The sequence below is a fragment of the Myxine glutinosa genome, chromosome 4 (genome assembly GCF_964187855.1).
Source record: "Myxine glutinosa chromosome 4, kmMyxGlut1.1, whole genome shotgun sequence".
Lineage (NCBI taxonomy): Eukaryota > Metazoa > Chordata > Myxini > Myxiniformes > Myxinidae > Myxine > Myxine glutinosa.
Genome location: NC_136264.1, coordinates 177,762,113 through 177,785,475, shown reverse-complemented (window position 1 = coordinate 177,785,475; position 23,363 = coordinate 177,762,113). Strand labels below are relative to the sequence as shown.

At 45.4% G+C, this 23,363-nt stretch overlaps 1 protein-coding gene across 3 annotated transcripts in view; it reads left to right on the top strand.

Annotated features, from left to right (window-relative positions):
• The window catches only part of LOC137425514 (S-adenosylhomocysteine hydrolase-like protein 1), a 57,255-nt gene extending 34,140 nt beyond the window's left edge, over positions 1–23,115 (top strand). For all 3 annotated transcript variants that reach the window (XR_010984135.2, XM_068114027.2, XM_068114028.2), the window contains exons 14-17: positions 2,698–2,766; positions 20,582–20,660; positions 20,813–20,933; positions 22,289–23,115. Coding sequence is in view for 2 of the 3 variants with exons in the window: in XM_068114027.2 (XP_067970128.2) it covers positions 2,698–2,766; positions 20,582–20,660; positions 20,813–20,933; positions 22,289–22,295 (276 nt within the window). In the remaining variant the exon portion in view is untranslated. The remainder of the gene's footprint in view (positions 1–2,697; positions 2,767–20,581; positions 20,661–20,812; positions 20,934–22,288) is intronic.
• Positions 23,116–23,363: the final 248 nt, after the last annotated feature.

Here is a 23,363-nt window from a genome sequence, read left to right as displayed (position 1 = left end):
AGGGAGTATGTCTCTCAGACATTTGAAAAACTCAATGGCAACCTAACCTTGTGCAACCATGTTTGACTTCATGTGAAAGATAGATGTCAGACATGTGTTAACACTGATGGTCAACAATTCAAACACTCAAGTTGAAGAACAACATAACAAGAAGATTTCTTGCAGAGCACGATACTTGCAAAATCCATCCCACCCCCCTCCCTCCCCCCCAAAAGGTTGCCATTGATCCATCAAATTGTCCATTTCATAAAGATTAAAGTTGACGATTTTTATCAAAGCTCGGGTTAATAGGATGAAAAGTGACGATTTTTCAGATGAAAATTGATGATTTTAGAAGTTTGACCTGGAGTTGACCTTTGACCTAAAAAATAGTTGGGTTCCCTATTTAGTGACTCGATGTGCAAATACTTTTCAATTTTCAAGTCAATCGGATGAAAAATGCTGATTTGATAAATTCCACCTCCAGATGACCTTTGACCTCAAACTCGAGGCTTCTCAATTGTGACGACTTCTATACCTCGGAACTTGGTGAAGTTTCATGACAATCAGTTTAGAATTGTGTCCTGTAGGCGAGTGACAAACACACACAATAACAAACGCAACCGACCAATATACTTGAAAAATCTTCGATTTTGCATGTTTGTTGCATCAAGTATCAATGTGTTCAGTTCATGTCTGTAGTTAACATAAATTGCTTATTTTATGTTGTGTGTGTGTGTGTGTGTGTGTGTGTGTGTGTGTGTGTGTGTGTGTGTGTGTGTGTGTGTGTGTGTGTGTGTGTGTGTGTGTGTGTGTGTGTGTGTGTGTGTGTGTGTTTTTTAGTTATATCCTTCCTAATTACATACACACTTGTATATTGAACAATATATATATATATATATAAAAATGCAGTCACGTGAAAAAGTAAGTACACCCCATGTAAAGTTTTGACTTTTTCAACATATTTCAACATACAGCTATTTGATCTTCATTTCAACAATATTGATAGATAAAGGTGATATAATATAACAAATATCATGAAACATTTACATTTTGTAGTCCATTGTATAATTTAAATAAACATAAATGCAAATTTTGCATGTGGAAAAAGTAAGTACACCCCTACATTTATCACTACATCAAATACGTAAAATTAGAATCAGGTGCATCAGCTCAGGTGAAAATGATTAGAACATCGTTAGAGAGGATCTTGGAGGAACCTGTCTTATTTAAACCTCAGACATTTAGTTTGGTTTGCTCTTTGTTGTTGAAGTGTGCGGCGTCACCATGCCTAGATCAAAAGAGCTCTCTGAGGCCTTCAGGAAGAAGGTTATTGATGCCTACGAGTCTGGGAAGGGATTTAAAAAGAACTCCAAACAATTTGAAATCGATCATTCGACTGTCCGGAAGATCATCTACAAGTGGAGAAGATTCCAAACAACTGCAAACTTGTTCAGGCCAGGCCGCCCCAGCAAGTTCAGCCGAGAGCAGACCGCAAGATGCTGAAAGAAGTCTCTAAGAACCCCAGAATGTCCTCACGGGACCTACAGGTAGCTCTTGCCACTGTTGATGTCAAAGTGCACGAGTCTACCATTAGAAAGAGGCTGCACAAATTTGATCTACATGGGAGGTGTGCCAGCAGGAAACCTTTGCTATCCAGAAAGAACATCAGGGCAAGACTAAACTTTGCCAATGAACACCTCGGCAAAGACCAGCACTTCTGGAACAATGTGCTCTGGACAGATGAGTCAACGGTAGAGCTATTTGGCCACAGTACCAGAAGACATGTTTGGCGAAAACCAAAGACAGCATTTGACCACAAGAACCTGATACCAACTGTAAAGCATAGTGGTGGAAATATTATGGTTTGGGGCAGCTTTGCCGCATCAGGGCCTGGGCAGCTCAGCATCATAGAATCCACTATTAATTCTTCATTGTACCAGAGGGTGCTTGAGGATAATGTGAGGTCATTTGTCGGAAAGTTGAAGCTCAACCGAAGGTGGACCTTGCAACATGACAATGACCCTAAACATACCAGTAATTCCACCAAGGAATGGCTGAAAAGAAAGAAATGGAGGGTTCTGGAATGGCCAAGTTAAAGCCCGGATCTAAATCCCATTGAGATGTTGTGGGGGGATTTGAAACGAGCTGTGCATGCAATTGTGCATGCTGTGCAACAATTTTTTGTTGAATAAATTATTGCAAAGTCAATTTTTCATTGTTTTTTGTTCAATTATATCACCTTTATCTATAGATACTGTTTAAATGAAGATCAAATATTGATATGTCCACATATGTTAAAAAGATAAAATCATTTTTCATGGGGTGTACTTACTTTTTCCACATGCGAAATTTGCATTTATGTTTATTTAAATTATACAATGGACTACAAAATGTAAATGTTTCATGATAATTGTTATATTATATCACCTTTATCTATCAATATTGTTGAAATGAAAATCAAATAGCTGTATGTTGAAATATGTTGAAAAAGTCAAAACTTTACATGGGGTGTACTTACTTTTTCACGTGATTGTGTATATATAATACACATACACACACACATCTTATCATGTATTGGACTGTTGTGAGTAACTCTTTCATGCAACTCTTTTGAACACCACTTGTGCATCAAATAATGTGTGTAGGGAACACTGGGTCCAGTGTACTCGTTAGACTTGGTCAGTAAACTTATGAACTGCTTGTGATACCCTGCAGGGCCGGCTGCTCAACCTCAGCTGTTCCAGTGTCCCTTCATTCGTCTTGTCCATAACTGCCACCACTCAGGTACTGCGGTCCTGTATTAGAGGGGACTTCCGGCCCGTTTTGAGCCGTCGCATCCCGTTATTCAGTTATGCTTGACCTTCAGGGTGCATGCTTGGATCGTTCCCTATGTGCAAGATCGTTTGTAATTGTGTGACAATTTGCTTGCAATGACACTTGGAGTTTATCAGATTTGCTCAACTGGCTGACACTTTTTCATTGTTTTTATCGTAAAATTGTTAGGTACGTTGTTTTCAAAAGTTTGTGATAACTTTGACCACCTGCCTTAATAATGAGAAACCTCCCTCTAGATGTGATCACAAAATGAAATATGCTGTAGACTTTGCATGTTTTGGACTATTGAGAGATACATGTAGAACACAAATTGAGTACATAACATATAGATACATAACTTGTAGATGAGCATCATTACCTCTGCCACCAAGGTTGTTTTCACCCCTGTCTGTCAGTTTGTGAACAGGATATCTCAAAACCTTGTACACGCATTTGGACAAAATTTGGTGGACATGTTGCGTGTGTGACAAGGAAGAGTTTATTCGATTTTTGGTGAAGATTAAATACGAGAATTTTTTAAAATCTTAAGTGGTTCTTCACTATTCAGTGATGGGCCCCAAAACGATATAGCACAACATCTCGAAAGGTTGTAGACGGATTATAAGAAAACTATGTGGATAAGTTGATCAGGCGACAAGAACAAGCGATTAGATTTTATTTCAGGTCCTGATCCAGATCCGGCCCGTCAGTGGGATACAAAACGTAAACTGTTGAGCTTGGCGGAGGTATGCGCTCTACCTGCTCATGCTATCATGAAAACTGAAATGATAATGATTCGTACTTTGCAGCAATTGTAACATCATTCCCCACCACAGAAGTTTGTTTCCGCTGAGTTTGAAACAATACAGATAAGTATGACCCTTATTGGCCTGAGGTTTTGTGATGCAGTGCATTCAGAAAGTATTCAGACCCCTTCACTTTTTCACATTTTGTTATGTTGCAGCCTTATGCTGAAATCGTTTATATTAATTTTTTTCCTCATCAATCTACACTCGATACCCCATAATGACAAAGAGAAAACAGGATTTTAGAAAGTTTTGCAAATTTATTAAAAAACAAACAAACTGAAATATCACATTTACACAAGTATTCAGACCCTTTGCTGTGACACTTAAAATTTAACTCAGGTGCCTCCCATTTCTCTTGATCATCTTTGAGATGTTTCCACACCTTGATTGGTGTCCACCTGTGGTAAATTCAATTGATTGGGCATGATTTGGAAAGGCTCACACTTGTCTATACAAGGTCTCACAGCGGACAATGCATATCAGAGCAAAAACCACACATGAAAGCCCACAGAATCTTGATTGTCACAGTCTGAGAGTTCTTTAGGTGCTTTTTGCAAACTCCAAGCGGGCTTTCATGTGTCTTCCAATGAGGAGAGGCTTCCGTCTGGCCACTCTGCCATATAGCCCAGATCGGTGGAGTGTTGCAGTGAGGTTTGTCCTTCTGGAAGTTTCTCCCATCTCCACACAGGATCTCTGGAGCTTAGCCAGAGTGACCATCGGGTTCTTGGTCACCTCTCTTAACAATGCCCTTCTTCCCTGATTGCTCAGTTTGGCCGGGCGGCCAGCTCTAGGAAGAGTCCTGGTTGTTCCAAACTTCTTCCATTTAAGAATTAAGGAGGCCACTGTGCTCTTGGGAACCTTCAATGCAGCAGAATTTTTTTTTGTAGGCTTCCCCAGATCTGTGCCTCGACACAATCCTGTCTCTGGGCTCTGCAGGCAGTTCCTTAGACCTCATGGCTTGGTTTTTGCTCTGATATGCATTGTCAGCTTTGAGACCTTATATAGACAGGTGTGTGCCTTTCCAAATCATGTCCAATCAATTGAGTTTACCACAGGTGGACTCCAATGTAGGTGTAGAAACATCTCAAAGATGATCAAGAGAAATGGGAGGCACCTGAGCTAAATTTCATGTGTCATAGCAAAGGGTCTGAATACTTATGTAAATGTGATATTTCAGTTGTTTTTTAAAAATAAATTTGCAAAACTTTCTAAAATCCTGTTTTCTCTTTGTCATCATGGGGTATTGAGTGTAGATTGATGAGGGAAAAAATGAATTTAAACGATTTCAGCATAAGGCTGCAACATAACAAAATGTGAAAAAAGTGAAGGGTCTGAATGCACTGTAACTGTTAATGCCAACTGCCTGGGCCAGCAGGGAGGGAGGAGGTCAGGGGAATGGCGTTTACTAACGTAGCTGGATACCTGATGGACGGACATTGCTATAGAACGCAAGTGGACGATCAATTTGCGCGGCTTGCCAACTGAGTTTAATGCATCCTTCAATCCACGCTTAAGGTATGGTTTAGGGGAGGGGTGGGATTTGAGGAAGTAGGCGGGGCTTTGATGCAAAGGGTGGTCAGTGAAAATGGTTCTGATTCTGAAAAGTTGTCAGACTGAAAAACGCTTTTTATTTATTTCCTTAATTAGATACAGCTGACATCCTATGTGAGATATGGCAAAAACGTAGTTTGCTTTTTTAGCGAGTCGCTGCCTCTTGCTTTTCTTCGAGTAGTAAGTGTCGTAAATAATCAGATCTACAACAGTGTCTCCAAGATGAGTTTAATCAGCATCAAACTCCAGCAATATCTAAAAGAGAATTGGCAATCATAAGATCAATATATGGCAATCATATAAGCAAGAAAGAGTATCACATTCAAGCACACAAGCATGCGATATGCAATGTAGTTCCCTCACCATTCTAAGCATACACGTGGATAAAGCATGATAAATGTCTCAGGACTGCCCTGCACACTTCAGAGCCAAGATCTTATAGTGGCCAAGTAGTGGTAATGGCACCTGTCGCAACTTGGATATAATTTCACCACATTTCTCCTCGGGTTTAAAACCTCGCTAGCAAGCCGGTCAGCATCAAGCGTATAACTATGATTAGCAGCCGATTACATAAGAGTTCCCAGAATCCTGGCGTCACATCACGACCAACCAAAACGATTGGGGCGGCGGATCTCTCGTCCCGTACGCGTTCGGTATACATCGGGGCCTTCAGCAGAAGCGTCTGGATCGCCACCATCAGGAGTGCTCTCTATCTCTGGAGACGAGGGCGGCACGATTATACCCGGTGGCTCGGGCGAGCGAGAGGGTGGAATCGAAGACTAATTCCCCAACACCGGGTTCCCCGAGCAGAGTTCCGCCTCAACGAGATCCCCGCAGGGAGCGAGTTACCGGACCGACACGGTTGACTCGCGGCCATCCGCCAGCTGGACCAGAGCATGATCTGCATTAGTTTGGAGGATGCGAACCTTGTCAACGAGCGGATTGTATTTACTTGTGCGCACCGCACGTTTGAGAAAAGCCGGACCGGGCTGAGCAAGCCACCCAGGCAGAGGGCGGACAGAACCCGTGTGACGCGGGTAGCAAAATAAACGATCGTGAGAAATCTCATTTGTAGCAGTGCATAGGAGCGAACGGATCGAGAGCAGGGCCCCGTGCACCATCCTGGTCCATTGGTCCTGTCGCAGGCCATGAGTCTTGAGGCCCAAAGAGATGGCCCTCCATATGGTGCCATTAAATCGCTCCACGCAACCGTTAGCGTGCGGGCTGTATGGGGTGGTATGGCTCGACGCGATGTTACGCCGCAATAGAAAGTCCCTCACGTCGTGGGACAAGAACACTGCACCTCTGTCGGTGTGCACACATCCCGGATTCCCGAACATTGAGAACAGAAGATGCAAACATCGGATAACTGTAGCTGCGGACATATCGCTGCATGGGAAGGCAAAATGGAATCTGGAATACTCGTCTACGATCGTGAGGAGCTAACGGGAGGTACTGGAGGCTGGTAGAGGTCCTTTGAAGTCCATCGCCAATCTGTCCCATGGCCTCGTAGCCTGAATCAACGTCCCCATGTTCGGTTTATAGAAGTGGGGTTTGAGTTCAGCGCAAATAGGGCAAGTGCGGCACAGGCGGCGAACGTCCTCAACAGAGTAGGACAAATTATGGCTACGCACGAAATGAGCTAGGCGGGTCACCCCGGGGTGACACAAGTTGTTATGAAGAACGCGTAAATCCTCGAAGGAGGTTAAACTCGCACAAACACCTGATCGGGATAAAGCGTCTGCTGCGTGATTCTCCCGCCCTGGTCGATACGTGATACCGAAGCTGTAATCAGCTAGCTCTATACGACAGCGAGTGATTTTCTCATTCTTAATGCGCTGGGCATGCCGTGTGTCATACATGAAAGCCACACTCTGCTGATCGGTGATGACATCAAGGCGTTTGCCTAGCAAATACGGTCTCCACCGACGAATCGATTCAACAATTGCATAGGCTTCTTTCTCGACAGAAGAGTGACGCCTCGGCGGAGGATAACTGTTACGTGCTCCTCCCCGACCCCCTGGTCACGGTGTACCTCCGAGCCCCGAGAGGAGTCACGGCAGAAAAATGTGTTATTCTGTATGTCAAAGATCAATGGGGAAGCCACACCAATTGTTACTCACAAACAAATATTGTATTAAGATCACACAAGAATAACAGTACAACAATAATAGTAATCAAAAGTACAATCAATATATATCCTATGATGGTACCATCAGTTTCGTAATATATAACTCGCTGTGCTCCAAGTGAGCGGAAAGAAGAAGAATCCCAATGTCTCTAATTCCCGGCTTCAAGCCAAAGTGGATTCGCTCCAGCGATCGTCAGATCAATGTCCAATCGTGACCAGAATCCCGTTGGGTTGGCAGTTACAGTCCTGCTGCCAAAGCTGTGCAAAGGCACCCTCCAGGCGACTGGGAAATCCAAAAGCGCCCTCCAGGCGACAGGGAAATCACACCCTCGGGTATGGACGTTCCACAGCTCACCGTCGGCGAACCGCAAATTAATCTTCAAAAGCCACGTTGCACACACACACACACCAGATACGCCTGAAAGCGGTGGAAACGGCTGACGAAGCAAAGAAAAACCTTGCGCCGTGCACAAAGGCTGAAACCTGGCAAAGAGACCTTGCTCGACGCGCAAAGCGCGCGAGTCAAAATGGCCGATGGCCTGTACTCGAGACGTAACGGCAGTCCAACAATTCTCTTCGGACTCGACCGCAAAACCTGACACGCAGGTTGATCTGTCACAGCGATAACAACTCTGTCGCAGGAATCCCTTTCCTGGGAAACCCAAAGTTCACTCGTGACTCTTGCTCGCCAACGTTCGCTCCAGACCGCAAAGCAACTATGCTTCTTGTCCGACTCCACTCGCTCCGCCTTCTTTCTCTTCTTCGTCGTCGTCCGGTTCCCGATCCGGTTTTCGGTTTCTTTTAACTCTAACTTTTTCACCTTTTGAAAACAGTTCCTAAACAATAAACCTTTTGAAAACAATAATAGTACATGGAATCAGAAATATTTGCAGTGGATGAAAACCACAACAACGGAAGTGACGAATCCGTAACACTTCCCCCCCCCCCCCCCCTCAAGAAAGAAAGTTTGAACATAGTGAAAACTTTCTTTGCAGGCAAAAACTCTTTTAACAAACAAAAGTAAAACTCGCACCCAAATCAATTCCCGTGAGCAACGATAATCAATATTTCCCAAAATAAAGCAACAAAACTACCAAACAACCTACAGAGATTTCCAAAGTTAGTTCCCTCTGGACAAAGCATCAGCAACGACATTGTCCCTGCCCTTTACATGCTCAATCTCCAAGTTGAACTCCTGCAAAGCCAAACTCCATCTCATCAACCTCTGATTTTTATTTTTCATTTTTTGAATGAAGGTTAAGGAGTTGTGATCAAAAGTCCAAAACAAAGCAAATCTATAGCACTTTTTTAGGGAGGCCGAGCTGAGAGCCAGGTTTCATGGTGGTTGGGTGGTGAGGCCTGGAAGTATTCACTACATGGACGCCTTTAGGAACGTGGCGTTCACGGTTAATCCGTGTAGGAATTTTTTCTCGGCGGCTCCGCAATATTCAGTGCTTCAACTCTTTCTAACTTTCATAATAATCACGGTTGGAGCTCTTGTCGCTGTAGTCACGTGAATAGCGGTCTCCTTCTCGGCCACTACCCTGATAATCGTCCCTTCGGGAGCTGCCATAACTCTGGGAGCCTCCATAGTAATCTCGACTGCGACCACCACCAAAACTACTACTTCCACCCCGGGAGCCATAGCCACCCCTGAAACTACCTCCATGTTTTCCTCCTCTGTAGCCCCTTCGACGCCCATGGCCTGCCTTCTCTACTGTTATGGTCTGACCATCCAAATCCTTGCCATTCAAATCCTTTTCTGCATCTTTGGCATCTTTTGTGTTTTCAAACGTGACAAAGCCAAACCCTCTCGACTTTTGCGTCTCCTTGTCTTTTATCAGCCGCACTTCCAAGAGTGGTCCATTTTTGCCAAAGATAGAGTCCAGAACATCTTCTCTTGTGTCAAAGTTCAGCTCACCTACAAAGAGCTTGCCAACATTGCCTCCATTCATGACTCGTGTGCGCTGACACTTAGTTTCAGGGTACTTGACAAGACATGCCTGTGCAAAGCGTGACGTCAGTACCTTCTTCTTCTCTTCAGAACGCTTCCTACCCATAGCACGAGTCGCAGCACAGGATGGAAAGATACCCGGAATCTCCTGCTCCAACTGTGCAGTGTTATTTTCCATACTGGGCTTTTCAACAAACATCGGGTTACCAGAAACTTGACCACCGGCCAAATCATTCCCGATAACAAAAGATATTCCCTCTACAGGTAGAGTGGCTTGTAAACCTACGGTGACCGGTCCTGACACCAAATCAGACTTCAAATGGATGACATGAAGTGGAGCTTTAACATAGCCACCAACTCCCTGTAAAATAACACTAACACCAGTTGCCGTCTTCTCTGACAATGGCAAAATGCCTTCAAGCATCAAAGATTGATGTGCTCCTGTGTCCCTCAATACCCTAACAGGTCTCTGGTTAGTCAAGTCTCCATCCAGTGACACAAACCCCTCTGAAATAAAAGGTTTGTAACCCTTTGAACCAGGTCGTTCTGTGATGCCATAACTTTGGCATGGGAACCTTCACAAGACACTGTCCTCCAAGGACGATTTCTCGCATTGGCCAATGCATTCGGAGTTGTACTAGTCTGACTCCGCTCCTGATTTTTCCTTTCCAGGGCATAACATTGGGACATCAAATGTCCAGGTTTCTTGCAAAAAGCGCAAGTAGGCCCGGAGGAAAAACTCGAGGTCTGCCTCGGGCCCCCCGGAAGATAAGTCTGTCTTGGAACTGTAGTCTTCTGATCCCTAAAAGTCGCGGTATCAGATTTGTCCTCATAATCATCTCTAGGCCGCCTCCACGAATATTTGTTCTCCGCCCCTGATTTACCATAACTCCCCTGGCTAACTCTAGGCGGGAAGTTAGCTTTGTGGAACCCCATCCTGTGTATCAAGGCATAGTCATCTGCTACGGTTGCTGCCTCATACAACTCTGGTACTTTCTTTTCATCCAGATGTACTTTAATGTCCGCGTGGACACACTGTTTGACGTCCTCCACCAAGATCAATTGTCGCAACAGTTTGAAGTCTTTCCCAATCCCCTTCGAATCACACCACCGATCAAACATGGTTTCCTTCATTCTGGCAAACTCCACATGGGTCTCGCTCTCCCTCTTCCTGGCATTCCGGAATTTTTGCCGGTAAGATTCAGGGACCAATTCATAGGCTTTGAGAATGGTTTTCTTCACTATCTCATAATCTGCACATTGGTCAATCGGTAAAGCCGAATAGACGTCTTGAGCTTTACCCACCAAAACACTTTGCACTAACACAGTCCAGGACCCCACAGGCCATTTTAGCATTTGAGCCACTTTCTCAAAGTGTAAAAAAAACTTGGCTACCTCCTTTTCATTGAAGGGTGGAACCAGCCTCACACGCCTACCAACATCCCAGGTGTTCTGACTAGTTGTTGAACTAGCCGGCATGGATACGACTTCTCTCCGTTCTCCCATTAATTCCAGCTCCTTGAGTTTAACTTCCTTCTGATACTCCATATCATGTTCCTTTAACTCCCTTTCGGCTCTCCTTTCCTCTGCTCTTTCCTTTGCTCTTCTTTCTTCGAGTTCCCTTTCAGTTCTCCTTTCCTCTGTTGTTCTCTCCTCGAGTTCTCGTTCCTGTACTACTCTTTTTTCCTCGAGTTCTCATTCCTGTCTACTCTTTTTTCCTCGAGTTCTCATTCCTGTCTACTCTTTTTTCCTCGAGTTCTCGTTCCTGTTCTACTCTTCTTTCCTTGAGTTCTCTTTCAGCTCTCCTTTCCTCTGCTCTTCTCTCCTCGGCATTCCATTCCAACTCTTTTAACCTTTCCTGGCTCTGCAGTTGCATCGCCATTTTCCGGAGCTCCACATTTTATTTTTCCTCGGGTAACCAATCCAAGGCTACCTCTGTCCATGTTCCCTGTCCCACCAGAGATTCTACCACCAATGTCTGCATCTCTGCTTTCTTCATATGAGCTCGGACCTCCAAGTTACAATGTTTGGCCAATATCAAGAGTTCCGATCTTTTTAACGCTAGGAACTGTGCCTCATAAGGGGACGCCGCAAACTTTTCTGCGTCAAACACCATGGTGACTATCGGTTAACACCTGTTAACCTTCACATAAATTTTTTTCCAATTTTTTGAAAAATTTGGGAATGTTAGAAAAATTCCAAATTTGGGAATTTTGGGAATGTTAGGGAATTCTATCCCGGACGAATATTAGGGAATTTAATCCCGGACGAGGACCCCAATTTCAATTTGGGCCAATTTTGGACGAGTTCCTAATATCTCGGACGAGCCCCCAATTTCTGTTAGGTGCTCCTCCCAGACCCCCTGGTCACGGTGTACCTCCAAGCCCCGAGAGGAGTCACGGCAGAAAAATGTGTTGTTCTGTATGTCAAAGATCAATGGGGAAGCCACACCAATTGTTACTCACAAACAAATATTGTATTAAGATCACATAAGAATAACAGGACAACAATAATAGTAATCAAAAGTGCAATCAATATATATCCTATGATGGTACCATCAGTTTCGTAATATATAACTCACTGTGCTCCAAGTGAGCGGAAAGAAGAAGATTCCCAATGTCTCTAATTCCCGGCTTCAAGCCAAAGTGGATTCGCTCCAGCGATCGTCGGATCAATGTCCAATCGTGACCAGAATCCCGTTGGGTTGGCAGTTACAGTCCTGCTGCCAAAGCTGTGCAAATGCGCCCTCCAGGCGACTGGGAAATCCAAAGGCGCCCTCCAGGCGACGGGGAAATCACACCCTCGGGTATGGACGTTCCACAGCTCACCGTCGGCGAACCGCAAATTAATCTTCAAAAGCCACGTTGCACACACACACACACCAGATACGCCTGAAAGCGGTGAAAACGGCTGACGAAGCAAAGAAAAACCTTGCGCGACGCGCAATGGCTGAAGCGAAGCAAAGAAACCTTGCTCGACGTGCAAAGCGCGCGAGTCAAAATGGCCGACGGCCTATACTCGAGACGTAATGGCAGTCCAACGATTCTCTTCGGACTCAACCGCAAAACCTGACACGCAGGTTGATCTGTCACAGCGATAACAACTCTGTCGCAGGAATCCCTTTCCTGGGAAATGCTCGCCAACGTTCGCTCCAGACCGCAAAGCAACTATGCTTCTTGTCCGACTCCACTCGCTCCGCCTTCTTCCTCTTCTTCGTCGTCGTCCGGTTCCCGATCCGGTTTTCGGTTTCTTTTAACTCTAACTTTTTCACCTTTTGAAAACAGTTCCTAAACAATAAACCTTTTAAAAACAATAATAGTACATGGAATCAGAAATATTTGCAGTGGATGAAAACCACAACAACGGAAGTGACGAATCCGTAACAATAACGTCCTCGAGAAGAAGGCCACAGGTTCCCCCTCCCCACCCCCCACCACACCCTTGAGAGAGAGTGGCAGCGATCGTGTGATCCGACGCGTCACTTTCAAGAACAAAGGGCGTGTAGTCATCAATGGAAGACACGGCAGCGCCAGCTATATCTGACTTCAATCCCTGGAAGGCGACCTTGGCAGCAGTAGGCAGAGGGAATGTTTTACAATCAACGAGGGGACAGAGCTTCTCGTAGTAATTTTTGACCCACCTCGAATAATGTGCAAACAGCCCGAGGGCACGCTTCAAAGAAGCACAATCATGCGGCGGCGCCATGTCGAGCAAAGGGCGCAGACGTTCCTTGTCAGGTGTTATGGTTCCTTGGGTCATTGTGTACCCCCAGGAGATCTATCGTCCTAGAGGAATGGTGACATTTGTCCTCATTAAGGGTCAGACTACTTTAACGCGACCTGGAGAAAGCGTTGCAAATTAGCGTCATGTGGAGCCTGATCATAGCCACATACCGTCAGATTATCCTAATAAACGAAAACGTCTGTTAATCGTTCTTTGGTAATTATGTTGTCAATGGCCCTTTGAAAGCAAGTGACTCCATTTGTAATGCCGAAGGGCAAACACGTGAATTGATACAACCTCTGTCCGGATTCAAAAGCTGTATAAATTTTATCGGCTTCCGCTATCGGGATTTGATGATACGCACTCCGGAGATCGAGAGTACTGTACACAGAGTGTTGAGTGACTTGTCGAACTAGAGTATCCAATCCCGGAAGTGGGTGGGCATCAAGATGCGTAAATCTATTTATGGCTTGTGAATAATCGATTACCATGCGCTTGCGATGATTTTCGGACTGCACGACCAAAACTTGCGCACGCCAAGGGGATCGGCTGGGCTCGATTATGCCTTCGCGGAGGAGTCTGCTAGTCTCCTCAGAAATGAATTGTGCATTAGCCCGGGAGTCGCGCCGGGATTTGATTGCGACCGGAGCGCAATCCGTAGTTAGGTTCGGAAATAAGGTCATCGGTTCAATAGACATCCCTGCCAGGGCACAGGCACAGACCGAGAGCGTGGCATCTCCCCCGAACGCCATTTCTAAGTGACCGTGGCGTTCGAGAAAATTGTTCCCCAATAGAACTTCGGCGCATAAGGTGGGCAGTACCATTAAGCGAACATCAGGATACATTGTACCATTAATTACTAGCTTTACGCGGCATTCGCCCTTAGTGCGCATCCATAAAGACTGCGATGCCATGAAGATCCGGCGCGATCCTCCCAGGATCGGCCATCCGTGACGGTGGACGAGGCCCATATCAACGCAGCTCTGTCGATTCCGTGTCGAGCAAAGCCCCAGCAGTCTGCCCCTCAATCAGGACTGGTACGACGGCTTTGGACAACCCACGAGGTCCGGGATAGCCGGGGGTGGTGCGCGTGCCATACGCGTCGAGTTGATGCCGGCCAATGTTGGTCAGGGACGCCACCCGCGCCTGAATCGACATACTTTGGCAAAATGGCCTTTCCGGCCACAAGTATGACAAGTCACTTAGCGGGTCGGGCACGAGGTGCGGGGATGAGTTTTGTTGCCGCAGAAGAAGCACTTAGCGTTGCCCCCGGCCGAGGTAGTCACGGCGAGGCTCGTACCTTCGGCTCCGAGCGCCTCTGCCGTCTCGGGCAGCGAGTCGGGAGCAGCGCACTCCGCAGCAACATCGGTCTCCGAGCGCCACTCCTCAGTAAGCCCCGCTGTAACATAGGGCCGACCGTATACTTCCGATTGGGCCTGAGCTTCGTGTAGCACAAGAGCCTGATCGAGAGCCTGCTTCAGCATCAGGTTCGGCTTTTCCAGCAGACGTTGCCGGATGCTTGAAGAGTAAATTCCAGAAATGAACGCATCGCACATCTGCTCGTGGGTTCTGACCTCATGAGCACATTCTTTCCCGAGGCGCCGTAATTCTTGGGCGAAATGAGTGAGGGATTCCGATGCATCCTGCTTCTTCGTGGTGAGCTGGTATCGCGTGTGAATGACATTCTGCGGCTTGATATAGATGGCGCGCAGCTCCGCTACGGCGAGATTGAATGTCTCGCAATGGGATATGTAGTCGTGGACGAGTTAATGGGTAGGAAGGGTAGGAAGTGCTCTGAAGAGAAGAAGAAGGTACTGACGTCACGCTTTGCACAGGCACGTCGCATGAGAGTTAAGCACCGCGTGCTTCACCTCGTCTGTGATGTCATTATGCCCTTGCAGGTAGCTGGTCAGCAGACTAAGCCAGTGCTTGAGCTGACTTGGAGCTTCCGCCGTTTGTGGGTCCGCTCCGAACGTGGGCAGTTGTAAAAGCTTGTGGGTAATGTTGATCTCGAATGATGGTAGAAGAATCGATACTGATTAAGTGTCGTAAATAATCAGATCTACAACAGTGTCTCTAAGATGCGTTTAATCAGTTTCGAATTCCAGCAATTTCTAAAAGAGAATTGGCAATCATAAGATCAATATACGGCAATCATATAAGCAAGAAAGAGTATCACATTCAAGCACACAAGCAAGCGATATGCAATGTAGTTCCCTCACCATTCTAAGCATACACGTGGATAAAGCATGATAAATGTCTCAGGACTGCCCTGCACACTTCAGAGCCAAGATCTTATAGTGGCCAAGTAGTGGTAAGTAGTGGTAATGGCACCTGGGTCGCAACTTGGATATAATTTCACCACAGTAAGCACCTCATGAGGCAGACACACAACACTGCAATACTGGCGTTACTCTTGGTCATACATGGTCTTGTTTGGGTATGTAAAAAGAATGTTTGGGTATGTAAAAAAACAAAACAAAATTATATTGTTGAATCGGAAGGATGAGCGTGGATAAACCCAATGTTTTTGTCCCCCGTCGCACAGCGTAGCGAAAGGGGGACTATGGCTTTCCCCTCCGTCCGTGTGTCCGTCCGTCCGTCCGTCCGTGCGTGCGTGCGTAAGCGATGGACCGCATTCAAATTTGGTGTGGGTGCAACCCATGTCAAAATCCAAGATGGCCGCCGCCATGTATGTCTGATGCCATGTATGTCTGAACCTTGTGAGATGAATATCTTGAAAAATAAGCGAAGTACCAACTTCTAATCTGGTGTGTGGGTGTATCTAGGCATATAGGCCTCAAGCTGAGGCCTGAAATAGTGCCAAAAAATGAGTTTCGTTCCGAACTCGTGGGACTACGATGTCTATGCATTTTCTTATTGTATATAACATGCCTGACCTTGTGTTAAAAGTTTAACTCTGAAATCCTGCCAGTTTCCGTGAACGACCACGTCAAACTAGGTCATGTAGAGTCAAAAAGGAGGGTTTTTAGCTCCGGTGCCGACTTTGCGGCATGGTATCTCCGTCGGTGCATATAATTCAGCCTAGGAATTTTTGCTCGACACAGACCTCCCATGGTTCTGTGGCCCTGTCAGTTTTGAAGGCTCTTACTTATGCACGCATCATACAGCGGAAATGTAAAAAATGTACTTTTTGTATGTACAACCCCGAAAATGACAGTCGGGGTTGTATCCAAGGGGGTTGTGTCAAAGCATGTCCAATGAAAGTGGGGTTGTATCAAAAGTGGGGTTGTATCAAAAGTGGGGTTGTATCAAAAGTGGGGTTGTATGAGAAGTGGGGTTGTATGAGAAGTGGGGTTGTATCAAAAGTGGGGTTGTATCAAAAGTGGGGTTGTATCAAAAGTGGGTGCGAGTAAGTGGGTGCGGTCATCACTGCCAGCAGTTTTAAAGTGGCAGTTCTAGTTATGTATTTTTGTCGCCTTTGTCTTTGTTTTATGTACCATGTTAAAGCGTCTTTGGGTTTCTTGAAAAGCGCTATACAAAATAAATGTATTATTATTATTATTATTATTACTAGCCGAAACCCGTGGAACATCCACGGAAGGGAGGATGTGGTGTATGGATAGAGTGTACCATTATGGATGGCATAGGGGATTTGCTTGTCCGAGTAAGAGTTAGGAAGAAAGATGAGAATGAAGAGTGCGTATATGAACAACGATCGCCGACACCGGCACAAATGCATGCTCTGGATTGTCCACTCAGTGGACGGCTTGCTGTCGCCTTCGACTGTCCAATCAGATGAGACAGCTGGCTTAACGTCCTCTGATGCGACGTCACACCTGCGAGGTATCAGGAGGCGGGAACCGAATCCAAAACAGAAGCTAAAGTAGAGACCATCGGAGATCTCCTGCGGCAGCGTTTCCAACCGATGTGGTAAAGTACAGTACGTACAGTAAAGGACATTCACATTGATCCGTTGATTAACTATAACTGACCTGCGCCGCCCTGCTGTAGCTTGACATGTTAGCAGGTGCTCTGACCTTTTTCACAACTTCAAATGGCGTTTCATAAAATCCTGCTGTGACTCGACATGCGCCGCACCATAATCATTGGCTCATAAAACCCGACACTGCTACAGAGGATTATACTACCACCGGAAGCCGGCACTTGGTTGTCCACAGAGGGAGGGAAGAAACACACCATGTGGAATGAAAAACAAAATGCTTTAAAATATTCAAGAAAGAAACATTTTTTTTCATTTAATATTCCGTAAGTATTTATTGTACGACTAACGATTGTCAAAATAAGAACCTGCTTTGGGCAATCGCACACTATACCGTCGAGGCCGCTTTTACAGAATAAGAAGGAAATAATTAAATTAATGCTTTCCTATTTACATCGTTGAGTCAATACGTCAAAAAATCATTTTTTAGACCTGTAATCACTGGTTGCAGGGAATGCAGATTTGACGATCAGCTGATTTATGTGTGTGTGTGGGTGTGTATTTTAGACTTGGACAATATAAGAAGGAAAATTGCTTTGCAATACATGCCCATTTGCAAGTTTCAGATCAATATCAGTAAGCAGTAAGCACGGCCCATTATTTAATGACACCACTTGACTGTCCAATCAGCGGACTGCTCGCATCGCCTTTGCCCAGCAGACGCCAATACGATGGCGTCGAAAGATGGCGTCGTATCGGCCGGTTATCGGATGCTTTTGGGCCCCAAAGTCGACTAATTCAGATTTTTCGAGTCTGGCTATAGGTGATAAACAAAGAGCGCGGTTCGTAGATCGTAAATCCATTAGTGCCATGGGCATCGGGTCACTGGGTGCGGCGTAAAAGGGATAACAAAGTCGAGTCCTTACGGTATTATTATATAGATTCACGACGTGTTCAAAGTGCATGAAGCACTTTAAACGCGATTTTCCCGAGGCCATGACTAAACATTCAGCGCGACATGGGCGCCACCATTTTGTATGTCATGTGACCCAAGCAAGTGATCTGATAGGCCTAGATTCAAAAATAGTGCCTTCGATGCAAGACAAAGTAGTGCGACATAAACGCGTGGAAAACTTTCAAACTGGCAGGATCTGTTAGTTAAACTTTTTGTATGTGCTACAATTCGGCACGTACTCAGATTACCAGTGATTATTTTTTAGTCTCTGACCTCGGAACGGGATTGAACGATACACGGTGTCAGCTTGAGGCCTAATAAGGAAGAACGCTTTTGAAAATTGGGTCGCCATGTCAAAATCCAAGATGGCCGCCGCCATGTATGTCTGAACCTTGTGAGATGAATATCTTGAAAAATAAGCGAAGTACCAACTTCTAATTTGGTGTGTGGGTGTATCTCGGCATAAGGAAGAAAGCTATTGAAAATTGGGTCGCCACGTCAAAATCCAAGATGGCCACCACCATATATATGTCTGAACCTTGTGAGCGAAATATCTTGAAACATAAGTGAAGTACCAACTTCTAATCTGGTGTGTGGGTGTATCTAGGCACAAGCAAGAAGGCTGTTTAAAATTGGGTCGCCATGTCAAAATCCAAGATGGCCGCCGCCATGTATGTCTGAACCTTGTGAGCGAAATATCATATCATAGCATGTTTTCTGCGTCTTCAACTTTGTCAACTCACATCACTTCACCGACGGGGGACCTAGGCGTAACGCTTGTTTTTTCAAAATCTCCCTAGCTCGCATTGACGTTTTTAAACGAGCATTGCTGTGCAGAACGCACCAGTATCTTGGTGACTACAACTCGCACCAACCTCTGAACCTCCCAATCCCCTCCAAACTTCATCCAGGCTCCCTCAGCTGTTGCAGTACTTTATTTATTTATTTTTTTGTATACTGAATCGAGGCTCGTGAAAGAGCGAACATTTACTTCACAAACAAATCAACCAGACAACCAAAATATATAAAAAGAGGGAGCGGAAAACAAGATGGGGAGAGAAGGGGAAGCACACAAACACAACATTTGAGAGCAGGGAGATGTGTGGAAGGGAGAGGGCTTGGGGGGAGGAGGCGGGGGAAGGGGGGGCGGGGGGAGGGAGAAGTATAAAACACAAGGACACCAAGGACTTCCAGGACAGAAGTTGGTATTTCAAAAAAGTGGAATTGGGGTGAAATTAGCGGGGGTAGAAAAGATCAAGGTTTTGGATGGGGGAAGATAAGAGATGGTGGTGAACAGCTGTTTTAAAGACCTGGAGGGTGGAGTGGGATTGAAGAGAGTGAGGGAGTTTGTTCCAGAGGCAGGAGAAAAGAGGAATGAAGGAGTGAAGGTGAGCAGAGAGTCTTGATTTTGGCAGTTTGACCATAAGAGGGTTGCAGGCAGATCTTGTGCGACCTGTAGGAATATTTGCGGGACAGAGCCCAGAGAGAGCTGGGGGGGGCAAGGCCAGAGAAGAGTCGGTAGAAGACGGAAAGACCACCAACCTGCCTGCGGTGAGTGAGTGAGAGGCCCTTGGAGTTCGCTTCATCGCGGGAGATTCCAATGATTCTGAATGCTTTGGTTTCAACAGCGTGAAGACGAGCTAGGTGTGAGGCAGGAGCACCAGCCCAGAGGGGAGAGCAGTATTCCATTGAACTGCGGATGAAAGCCTTGTATGTGGTGAGGAGCTCAGGTGTGCCAAGGAAGGACTTCGCACGACGGAGGATGCCCAGTCGGCGACTGGCTTGGGAGGCCAGATTTGAAATGTGGTTTTCCCAGGAAAGATCATGGTAGATTGTGAGACCCAAAAGCTTGAGTGACAGAACTTCTTGGAGAGGATTATTCAGAAAGTGGATGGGAGGGTTGTCCAGTCGGTCTTTTCGGAGAGACATCGTAAGAGTGTGAGATTTGTCAGGATTGAAAGACATGTTCCACTTGTTTGCCCAGTCTGTGATTTTGTCCAGGTCTGCAGAGAGTGAGGAGGCTGCAGACTGCCGATCTGAGGGATGAAGAATGGAGCGACAGAGAGTAGAGTCATCAGCAAAGAGATACAGAGGATTTTCAAGAGAGTCAGAGAGATCATTGATGAAGACCAGAAAAAGCTGCCTCGAGCCTGGCAGCTCGAAAAAATGACCAGAAATGCTTCTTTATACTATTGCTGACTTCTCGGTTCTACCTCGTCTCAATAATCAAAAATTTATCAACCTGGTTGGATTTTGCGGTGGATTTTCTTGTGGCAATTCGTCGTTTCGGTCGATGATGGAATACGGTTTTGATTCCGCGCAACTTCACGTAATAGGTACAAGCAAATTGCTTGTTGGAGCTGATATTTCTTTTATTTATTCCACCATTTTCAAACATCTTTGTCGGTCTTGCAGCACGTTGCCCCCTTTGTCTCATTTCCTCGCCCTCTGATGATCGACATTCTCCCGTCACAAAATCGTGCAAACCTTTAATGTTTTTCGAATGAGACTTGCAGGTCTTTATAAATTATGATGCTGGTGTACTGATGTTACATTTTGTGACCACTTAGCTTTGCACCCTTGTGTAACCAACCATTGTGCAGGCTGCGTGTCTGGACTCACGGGTACCATCCCTAGAGACCGGGTTACTATTTATACCTCTGCACATAATTTGCCTATTCATTCAGAGCTTTGTAAAAATGGAACTTGTTTTGTTTTAATGGCGTTTCGTGTGACACTCTTTTATGCTCCTCTGTAGGCTCTTGCTCTAATCGAGCTATATAACGCACCGGAGGGACGATACAAACAGGATGTCTACCTGTTGCCAAAAAAGATGGGTATGGTCAATTCGAGCTTGCACCCCTTTTCTTGCTTTTCTGTTGGAACGTTTGCTTTTGTTTATGACGAATGCATTTTCTTCCAAGTTGCCTCAAGCCAGGCCTTGAATGAGTGCAACAAGCAGCAAGCGTGCATTCCCTTGCGTCTGCAGATGAATATGTGGCCAGCTTGCACCTGCCTTCTTTTGATGGACACCTGACGGAGCTCAGTGACGAGCAGGCCAAGTACCTTGGGATCAACAAGAATGGACCCTTCAAACCCAATTACTATCGGTCAGTTATTCTGTCTTTGGCTTGGCAGTATCTTTAACCCATTTACTGCAGTCATATTGATTCTTCTGCATTTTTCTGCCTTGTTTGGTTATAAATACATAGATAGGAGTTCCCTTGCAAGGATCTTTCATGCAGGTGGAGGCAGTTGGGCCCATCAGAGCTTGTGCTGGTCTAGCCAACTTGTAGTAGTTTTTTTCCGTGTTCTATCCTTTTACAATACTGTACTGAGCAACAAGCAAGGAAGCAGCACGTACAATTTTTAGTCTTTCTCGTGACTCCATTAAGGTTTGAACCACCGACCTCCCAGGTTCAGAACGGATGCTCTGAATCATTACGCCACCGAGTCTGTTGTTCCGGTGTCTTGTATTTTCACAGCAAGTTATGCTATTATGGAGCAATTACCTCAAACCAGTGTGTGGAGATCACTCACATTTGGAAAGCTAAAGCGTCTTGTCGTTTCCAAACTATTGTACATAATCCGACGAGAAAAAAATGTGATTGTACCACCTAATGTTTTGATGGTGAGGATTTGAGCATCGCGGCACAATATTACTCTCAGCTCATTGAGAAGATGGAACCCCGCCACGAGCCTTTGGCAAGACTTGCCTGCAGGTGGAAATGCATTATTATTACCTCTGCCACCAATGGTGGACCGAGGTTATGTTTTCACCCCTGCCTGTCTTCTTTGTTAGTAGGATATCTCGAAAAGTAGTGGATGGATTTGGGTGAAAGTTGGTGGAGAGATTGGGTATTTGTCATGGACGAATTGATTCGATTTTGGTGAAGATCCGGCTACGAGTGTTTTTAATTTTTAAGTGACTTCAGCATTGAGTGATGAAACCAAAAACAATATCCAGTAGAGCATGGAATCTCAAAAGGTTGTGGACAGAATCGTACGAAACTAGGTGGATGAGTTGTGTCGGTGACAGGAACAAGCCGATTAGATTTTGGTTCAGGTCCGGATACAGATCTGGCCTATCGGTGGGATACAAAACACGAACTGTTCAGCCTGGTGGAGGTACGCGTTCTTCCAAGTGCCGTTCTCGTTACTATTTCTAAATGCCTGAAAGCTTGGTGCCGAGGAAGGGAAGCGTACAATTAACCCTTCTTGGATTTTTTTAAATATAGTGTCGAGGCTTGTGGATGAGCTGGAACACAAAACAAGTCAGGACGTAACAGACCAAAAAGAGCAATAGAAAGAGGAGGGTGGGATTGTGGGGGGAACAAACAGCAGGGATGAGGGACAAAATAGAGGGAGATTTCGATAGTAGAAAGGGTAGAAAATATCATTGATGGGTCTTGTGATATTGTTCCCATTCTAACGATGTACCTTGCGATGGTGTGTCTGATTGCAGGTATTAGTTGGTGATTGATTCGCTGAACTTCATTTGGAAGGCAATATTTTCCTGCATCCCTCATCCAACCCTTGTTTTCCACATTTTCCACCATTCTCTATTCCCCTTTGCTTCTGCACGATCTGCTCTTTCCATGTGCTCACCTCCTGAACCTTCCTCCCCTCCCATTGCTGCCCAAACATGTGCCAATGAGGTGCAATCTGGATGTCATTCTTAGTGGTAGGGTACGTTTAGCCAATCATGTGCTCAGTTTTCTGAAAGTGCTTTAAAGGCCCTGTGATGTAACAGTTCCTTTCAATCTCCCCATTGATTACCTGAACGCGTCTCCAAATCATGCTTTCACACCGAACACATTGGTTGCTCGGACGGTAGCCGTTTTTAAAAAAATGAAGAGCAAGCTTAAAGGAATAAAAGTATGATTGTTTTTTTTTGCACAAGCTTCGTGCGTTGGGTTGGTGCGAGTAGCTGGAAATTGGATGCTCTCACAAGTACATGTACAAATCACTTTGTGCCTTCCCTGTGAGCCACGAAGTCTGCACCTTGAAGCTGCTCGCACCAGAGATACCTGCCCTGCACAAGCTGATTTGCCTGTTTTTTTTCCAAAAATGCTTAACCAAACCCTAAACACTAAATCGGTGCTCCTGAGTTTGTCAAACTTACCCCCCCCCCCCCCCCTCCAAACCCTTCCCCCGCTTCCCTCCCACATGTGGATCAAATCATTTTAAATTTCTACCATTCACTTTCTCGGGCTTTGGCCCCTTCATCAAATCATGCAAGATTATTTAGTGCCTGTAGCAAATTGGTGAATAAAGAATATTTTGATTCCAGTTGAGGTTTGGACTGTCATGCCTGAAGTTTGTGTACGATGGAGGTGGTCCGATGAAAAATGATGTCGGTAGCCTTTATCGTTTAGAAAACGGTGCGATGGAATCTCGAGTCGAGAGGTCGTCAAAGTGCATTGGGTAAAACAATATTTTGATGTTTCTTAGTGATTTGTTGAATACTTGGTGTTCACTTCACTAATTGCTGGTTGGTGTCATCTGATCTAGACTTGATGTTCACTTGGGATGGGGAT